This window comes from Vipera ursinii (genome assembly GCF_947247035.1).
Source record: "Vipera ursinii genome assembly, chromosome: 14".
Classification (NCBI taxonomy): domain Eukaryota; kingdom Metazoa; phylum Chordata; class Lepidosauria; order Squamata; family Viperidae; genus Vipera; species Vipera ursinii.
In genome coordinates this window covers 5,705,915-5,713,987 of record NC_139527.1, presented here as the reverse complement: position 1 = coordinate 5,713,987, position 8,073 = coordinate 5,705,915, and the positions used below count along the sequence as shown (strand labels likewise).

At 48.1% G+C, this 8,073-nt stretch overlaps 3 protein-coding genes across 6 annotated transcripts in view; 2 read left to right on the top strand and 1 right to left on the bottom strand.

Moving 5' to 3' along the window:
• Nucleotides 1-2,027, top strand: part of LOC310646985 (synaptic plasticity regulator PANTS) — a 4,230-nt gene extending 2,203 nt beyond the window's left edge. The window contains exon 3 of the mRNA XM_083373879.1: nucleotides 1,350-2,027. Within this exon, the coding sequence (XP_083230005.1) occupies nucleotides 1,350-1,466 (117 nt within the window). The 3' untranslated portion in view covers nucleotides 1,467-2,027. The remainder of the gene's footprint in view (nucleotides 1-1,349) is intronic.
• Nucleotides 2,028-2,534: 507 nt separating this feature from the next.
• On the bottom strand, nucleotides 2,535-5,601 carry MRPL40 (mitochondrial ribosomal protein L40). Its single transcript, XM_083373875.1, has 4 exons — nucleotides 5,399-5,601; nucleotides 4,358-4,441; nucleotides 3,666-3,824; nucleotides 2,535-3,268 (listed from the first exon to the last, which is right to left on the bottom strand). The coding sequence occupies exons 1-4, from the start codon at nucleotides 5,578-5,580 to the stop codon at nucleotides 2,959-2,961; spliced, it is 735 nt and encodes a 244-aa protein (XP_083230001.1). The 5' UTR covers nucleotides 5,581-5,601; the 3' UTR covers nucleotides 2,535-2,958.
• Nucleotides 5,602-7,807: 2,206 nt separating this feature from the next.
• Nucleotides 7,808-8,073, top strand: part of HIRA (histone cell cycle regulator) — a 31,521-nt gene continuing 31,255 nt past the window's right edge. For all 4 annotated transcript variants that reach the window (XM_083373230.1, XM_083373229.1, XM_083373228.1 and 1 more), the window contains exon 1: nucleotides 7,808-8,004. In XM_083373230.1, coding sequence (XP_083229356.1) covers nucleotides 7,968-8,004 — 37 coding nt within the window. In that variant the 5' untranslated portion in view covers nucleotides 7,808-7,967. The remainder of the gene's footprint in view (nucleotides 8,005-8,073) is intronic.

The following is an 8,073-nucleotide window of genomic DNA, read 5'->3' as shown; positions in this document are numbered from 1 at the left end:
GTGTCGATCAGAAGGTCGGCAGTTTGGCGGGTCGAATCCCGAGTGCTGCGTAACAGAGTGAGCGCCTGTTACTCGTCCCAGCTTCTGCCAACCTAGCAGTTCGAAAGCACATAAAAAAAAATGCAAGTAGAAAAATAGGGACCACTACGGTGGGAAGGTAACAGCGTTCCGTGCGCCTTTGGCGTCTAGTCATGCCGGCCACATGACCACGGAGACGTCCTCGGACAAGCGCTGGCTCTTCGGCTTTGAAACGGAGATGAGCACCGGCCCCTAGAGTCCGAAATGACTACCACGCATCTGCGGGGGAACCTTATGATTTTTTTAAAAAAAAGCAAAAAAAGACATTTCTTTCCTGCTCCTTGAATTGGTTGGTCAGTAGCAGGGACACCCTACATTTTCTCCCCCTTTTCTAATCGTTGGAGATTGCCCTGATAAAATCCCTGCAGTTTTCTCGGCGATGTTTTTCAGAAATGGTTTCCATTGCCTCCTTTCCAGGGTTCACAAAGAGGGACTGGCCCAAAGCCGGACTAGAACCCAGGGTCTCCTGCTTTCCAGCCCGGTGACCTAACCTCTAATTTATTCTATGTAGTTATTGTACCTTTGCCAAAAACAGGATGGGTTGCTTCCTATAAAGAGATAGGTGTGATCAAAAGTTGACTTTATCGTTCAAATAGCAACAGCACTTAAGACTTATATATCACTTATATATAAGTCTAATAAAATAAATAAAATAAACTTTACAGTCCTCTCTAAGGGGTTTACAGAGTCAGCCTCTTGCCCCACCCCAAAATCTGGGTTCTCATTTTACTGACCTTGGAAAGATGGAAGGCTGAGTCAACCTTGAGCCAGTGAGGATTGAACTGCTAGCAGTGAGCAGAGTCAGCCTGCAATACTGCATTCTAAGCACTGCACTGCCACGGCGGAGTTGGCCAATTGTTCAACTTTCTGTGATTGTTTTGGCACTGCCTTTACACTCTGACAAATTCTGACAGCAACACAGGTTAAAAAGAGTGTCAAGTTACAGAACAAAAGCCATTCTGGACACAGATCTCTTCTGATAAAGGAGAATGTTTGTAGCTCAAGGATGAAATGAGGAGTCTTTTGCACCGAGTCTGAGTTTGGTGGTTTTCTTGCAGACATTTCGTTACCAAACTAGGTAACGTCATCAGTGCTAGAAGGGAGTGGGGTTTGCTACTGATGATGTTACCTAGTTTGGGTAATGAAGCGTCTGCAAGAAAACCACCAAGCTGAGAGAGCACCAAGGACCCTACAGATCTATTTCAGTCTGAAAAAGCACGGTGTGTTCCGAATGTTGGGCTATTATTAATAATAGCTTTGATCTGTTGCAGGAACAGTTGTGTGGCAGCGAGCGGGAACGGATGGCCAAGAAGCAGAAGTATGCGCCAGTATGGAAAATGAGAAAAAGTCCTCCACCTGATTGGAATTCACCCATTGGGGAAGAATGATGAGGCCTTCCAACATTCTAGCGGGACCTCTGTCTGACGCCACTTAAGAGACACTTAATCCTGAATAGAGGGGTTTTTTTCCCACCATAAATCTGTGCTCTCACCTGGCCATACCTGGGTTTAAGTGTATCAGACTTATTTTTCTGTAAACAGCTGCTCTGAATTCTTCTCCTACATCAGTGCAAAGTTTTAAAGGACATTCACAAAAGTGTCATTGCAAAGGATATATTTTGCTGTTCACAAGCTCTTGCCTTTGTTGGAAATGGGGTACAAAAATAGCGATACTGGGTGATAAGGGAAAAACCCAGGAATTCTTTATTTGTGTGCAACATTCAGATCTGGCTTAAAACATCCTTTACAAACCACAGGGATTGTGTTCCTGTAAGCTTAATAACACCACCACCACCACCCCAAAACCAATACACTATGGCTTAACAGAAATGTGTGAACTCAGTAAGAAGTTGGATGTTTAGACAGCTGGCAATTCTATCATGTTCAACTCCACAGAAGAGTTATACAGGTAGTCCTCGACTTGAGTTCATTTAGTGACTATTCAGTTACAACAGCTCTGAAAAAAGTGCCTTAGGACTAAAACAGTCCTAAGGCACTTTTTTTCAGAGCTGTTGTAACTGAACAGTCACTAGATGACTAAATGACACAATGGTTGCAGCATCCCCGTGGTCACATGATCAAGGCAACTGACTCGTATTTATGACGTTGCGTGATCCCTTTTTGCAACCTTCCGACAAGCGAAGTCAATAGGGAAGCCAGATTCCCTTAACAACAATGTTACTAGCTTAACGACCACAGTGATTACTTAACAGTGGCAAGAAAGGTTGTAAAATGGGGCAAAACCGACTTAAAAACTGTCTTAGGAATGGAAATTTTGGCGTCAACGGTGATCGAGGACTACCTGTATAAAATAGCTTTTCATCAGCACTTTGTGTTAGGCAAAACTACTTTAAAACTTTGGCAAGTATATTTATTTATTATTTTATTTTAATCCCATTTATATCCCGCCCTTCTCCGAAGACTCAGGGCGGCTTACAAGCTTAGCAGTAGCTGGAAGAGTAGCCAAATATGGAATTTCCACGAAGCGCTGATCAATACATTAATGCCACCTACTATTAGTATCGTAAGAATCAGCTAAGAATAGTTAGGCGGGAAGGGGGTCTCAGAGGCTTTGCGTTTTCAATCTGCAAGAAAATTAATCCTTTCCGATTGGCTTATTATCTCCCAACAAGATTTTATTTCTTGAATAAATGCGTATGGCCACCCCAACATGGGAGCATGTAGAAGATTGAACTCTTTGTTTTTAAAAGAGTCAACATTCAAAGCTTTTTTCACTGACTCTTGCATGATCTATGGGTCTCGATGGTGGGTTGATCAAAGGAGCTTGCGATTGGGCTGGTGCTTGCGATCTAACAAATGGTCCGGTAGAAGGTAATTTAGCAGCTTTACGCTTGCCGAGGATCGTTCCCCCCAACCCAAATCAGTATGTATATATTCTTGTGAGATCGTTACATTTTCCTTCGGGAGCTTCGTACTTAGCCTGAGGGGGTGTGTGCAGGGGTTCTTGCCTGTCGAAAGGGAACAACAGGTCATCCCGTAGAATGGCGGCTTGATACAGGTCTTCCGACTCCAGCCGTAATTCCCTTAAAGCTTGTTCCTGGGCAGCGACAAGAGTTTTTATGGTCTCCGTCTCGGCCTTGTCCTCGCGATGCTTATAGGCAGCCCACCGTTTCCAAAGTTTAGCTCGTCTTTCGCTTTCTTCAAGGGGCAGCGGTGTAAGCTCTCGGACCCTGTAAGGAAAAACACGGTCAGGCCACAAAATAACAAAACGACCACGCGGAGATTCTCCTGCACTGAGTTCTTTTCGTTTCATGCGCGTTGTCCTTAACAATTCATTTCACGACGGCACCGGAAAAAGTGACTTGCGAGCAGGTTTCACGCTTAATGACCTTTGCAGCATCCCCCTGGTCACATGATCAAAATTCAGATGCTTGGCAACAGACTCGTATTTATGACGGTACACCGTTTTTCTTTAGAAGAGGGTTTCTCAGCTTCAGCCACTTTGAGACGCGTGGACATCAACTCTCCAAATTCCCCAGCCGGCATGAACGAACACGCTAACTACATTTTTTTAAAAAATTGCAGGAACAATCTGCAGGGATCCCGCCTGCCCCAGTAGCCCATTACCTTTTTTCATCCATGAATCTGAAGGGGATTATGAAGTCTTCAATAGGAACCAACTCTTGAGCTGCTCTTTCCAATTTTTTGATTTTCTTTTTCAGCCGTTCTCTTAGAGCCTGGTCCCTCTTCGGATCTGTTTTTTTCTTCTTTCTTGGGGGCTCTGCTCTAATGGAGGGGGAATAAATAAAATACAAAAGTAAAATACGAATTTTACAGAATGCTATTTCACTTCAATCTCAAAAAGTAACAACCAGTTATAGTGTTGTGCAGTCCTGTGAATAATGACATTTTTTGCTAGTTTCTAGCCTTTGGGGCCAGTTTATAGCAAAAAAACAAAAGTAACCATAGGAATGGATTGATTTAACAATCACCACATCTGCATTACAATCACAGTGTTTGCTTAACAACCACTACAAAATAATTGTAAAATTGGGTCGGTCACTTAAGACAGATTTCCAGACTCCATTATGGTCATTTATGTGTAGATGTCGGGGTGTATGTGTGCTTACTCAAATATAAATCCTGTTGAAGTCAGCAACACTTTTTCCTACATAAGCAAGAATCAAATTGCAGCCATACTGCTTGGTTACTTGAGTGCATTGGATAAATTTGAAGTGTGAACCTGGACAAGCATTTTAATACTTCTTCCTATATTATCAGGTGGAAAGGATCAAATACCAATTTGGCCTTTACTTTACCTCATGGGCAGAGCGGTTCTCAGTTCCAGGAGGGAAGACTGCCAGTGGTTGGCTCGGAGTTGTCCATTCCAGATTAACTGGGAACTAAAAAATACATATAACGTCAATCCAGGGTTGTTGTGGGGGAAAATAGGAGGAAGGTGTGTTGGGTCTGTCTGCCACCATTAATTATTTATCAATATTAATAAAAGCGGGATACGAATGAATAAAAATAATGGACGGGCACTTATCAAGGAGACATCCAACCTAGACACTAAGGAGGAATTTCCTAACAGTGAGAACAATTAATCAATAGAATGAGTCGCCTCCAGGCATTGTGGGTGCTCCATCACTGGAGGTTTTTAAGAAGAGACTGGAGAATCATTTCATCGGGAATGGCATAGGGTCTCCTGCTTGAGCAGGGGGTTGGACTAAATGACCTCCAGGGTCCCTTCCAACCTTACTCTATCTTCTATAAATAATGATAAAACTGTGGATGCTCCATCACTGGAGGCTTTTAAAAAGAGACTGCACAGCCATTTTATCCGGGATGGCATAGGGTCTCCTGCTTTGAGCAGGGGGTTGGACTAGATGACCTCCAGGGTCCCTTCCAACCTTATTCTATGGTCTATAAATTATGATAAAACCGTGGATGCTCCATCACTGGAGGCTTTTAAAAAGAGACTGCACAGCCATTTTACCCGGGATGGCATAGGGTCTCCTGCTTTGAGCAGGAGGGTGGACTAGATGACCTCCAGGGTCCCTTCCAACCTTATTCTATGTTCTATAAATTATGATAAAACCGTGGATGCTCCATCACTGGAGGCTTTTAAAAAGAGACTGCACAGCCATTTTACCCGGGATGGCATAGGGTCTCCTGCTTTGAGCAGGGGGGTGGACTAGATGACCTCCAAGGTTCCTTCCAATTCTGTTATATATGATAGCTTTTCATGGCGAGGTTGGGGCGGGGCGCCCCCAAGGGCTCCCCCTAAGCAGCCGATGGGGGTGGGGGGAGAAAAAGACCCCCGCCCACCCACCCAGGACTCCCTTCTGGCCGCTTACCGAAACAAAACGCCTCCCGTCCCGCTCCCGAGGAGGTTCAACGTAGCCCGGGCCCACATGGCTCCCTTCCCGACGGAGGACCGCTCCCAGCGACGCACCGCAGTCCGACGGCGAATGCTGCTCTCCCGCTTCCGAAGGCTCGTCGGGAAGTTCCGGAAAAGATGCGCGCGCAGCCTTTGCATATTCCCTCCTTCCCTCCCTCCGTGCTGCATTCTCCAACCTGGCGCTCTCCGAAGTGGGTCGTTAGGACCCCCCCCCTCCACTTGTTTAGAATGCCGGGTGTTGGAGAAGTTTGCTTCTGGAGGAAAGTTGATGTAATGGCGAAGGAAGGGGCTGAGCTGCGAGTTCTAGTCCTCCAGCTGCCATGGAAGGTCACCACCGTCCGACCAACCAAAAAAAAAAACCTGGAAAAATTGGGAATAAAACCAGTGGGTTTTTTTCCTGTTTTTTTTTCCCAAAGGGAAAAAAGGAAAGAAGAAAACAGGAAAAAAACTGGTTTTATTCCCATTTGATGTAATGGCGAAGGAAGGGGCTGGGCGGCGAGTTCTAGTCCTCCAGCTGCCATGCAAGGTCACCACCGTCCAACCTCCCCCCCCAAAAAAACCTGGAAAAATTGGGAATAAAAGAAGGGGTTTTTTCCTGTTTTTTTCCCCAAAGGGAAAAAAGAAAAGAAAAAAAACACACAAAAAAACTGGTTTTATTCCCAATTTTTCCAAACCCCCCCCCCCGCCCGACTTTCCCATCTCTAGTGGTGATGGTTCTTTGTATGGGTTTCTTTTCTCCGACCTAGGATTTGGAGACATTGCAATTTTAAGCACCAACAGCACTACCTCTGTAGCTAAAGGTTGAACTGGTGAGTCCTCTTTAAGGTTGGCAGTTTTCTTGCAGACCTTTCGCGACCCAACTCGGTAACATCATCCGTACTAGAAGGGAGTGGGGTTTCCTAGCACTGTTAATACGTAGTTGGGTCATGAAAGGTTGGCAAGAAAACCACTCAGAGAGCAACAAGGACCCCACAAATTTAAGTACAGCGACTGTCTCATCCTCCCAGTACCATCCCATCCATTGCTGCTAAGGATTGTGGCTGTGTTTTGATATTCCAAAATTGAAAATGCATATCCACTGCCTGGCTGCCCTGACTGCTAGAAATAACAACAACAACAACAATAATATTAGTTGGAAAGGGACCTTGGAGGTCTTCTAGTCCAACCCCCTCGCTGCTCAGGCAGGAAACCCTATACCAGGGGTAGGCAACCTCGGCTCTTTTATTTTTATTTTTATTTTATTTTATTTTAATTCCATTTATATCCCGCCCTTCTCCGAAGACTCAGGGCGGCTTACAAACTTAGCAGTATGACTTGTGGACTTCAACTCCCAGAATTCCTGAGCTAAGCTGGCTTAGGAATTCTGGGAGTTGAAGTCCACGAGTCATAAAAGAGCCGAGGTTGCCTTACCCCTGCCCTATACCATATTTTTATTCTATCTAATGCAGGTAGTCCTTATGAGCACATCTCATCATAAATGCGAGCCCGTTGCCAAGCGTCTGAATTTTGATCACGTGACCCTGGGGGATGCTGCAAAGGTCGCAAGTGTGGAAAAACAGCCCTGAGTGCCCCTTTTTTCATGGCCCTTGTAACTTCAAACGGTCACTCAACGGACTGTTGTAAGCCGAGGACCTACCTGCGGAGTAAAATAAACACATTTCAATGCATTTTAAAACATACTTTAATGCAGTCTAGAAACATACAATAAAAAGATACGTAGGTGAGTCTTCGGAGAAGGGCGGGATATAAATGGGATTAAAATAAATAAAAATAAATATAAGCTGGACTATCATAAAATCAATGAGAGCCGGGGAGTTGCAGGGACGCTCCTGACGTCACCCCGCCGCCGCCCGGCTCGTCTCCTCCCGCCGAACTACACCTCCCGGCATGCCTCAGCGCCAGCCGGCACAGCGGAGGCAGCCGGGAGCTGTAGTTCCCCGCCGCCTGACAGGGCCGCCCCTCTCTCCTCGCTCAGCCCTGCCTTAGCCATGCCGACCGCCCGGGCCTCCGAGACGCCCCCGAGACGCCCCGCCACCCGGCCGACGACCCCGCCGGGGACCCTCCGCGGCCGTGACGCCTCTCGCCCGCGCGCGGCTCCCCTCCCGCCCCCCCCCGAGAAGCCCCCCCCGCCGCGCCACCCGGCCGGCCTCTCTGGGCGTCGTCCCTTGTTTCCCGCCGGGCCGCTTGGGTCGTTGCCCTCCGCTGACTTCCGGCGTTGCCGGGGAGCCGCCGGGAGCGGGGGATGCGGCCGGGTGGCGGCGGCTGCTGCTGCTGCTGCGGGCGGGACGGGCGCGGGCGATGGCGCGGCGGCCCTGAGGCCCTCGAGGCGGAGGAGAAGGGAGGAGGAGGAGGAGGAGGAGGAGGAGGAAGGCGGCGCTGAGGCGGCCGGCGGGGCAGGGGCGAGGGCCGGGGAGCCGCCGCCGCCGCCGCCGCCGCCTCCGTCCAGGGCAGCCTGAGCCGGGGCCGTCCAGCCCGCCCGACGCGGAGCGAGAGGGAAGCGGCGGCGGCGGCGGCGGGGGAAAAAAATGAAGCTCCTGAAGCCCACCTGGGTCAACCACAACGGTGAGCGCGTGCGGAGGGCGCCTCTGAGCGCGTGCAGAGCGCTGGGGGAGAGGTCAGCCGCCTCTCCTC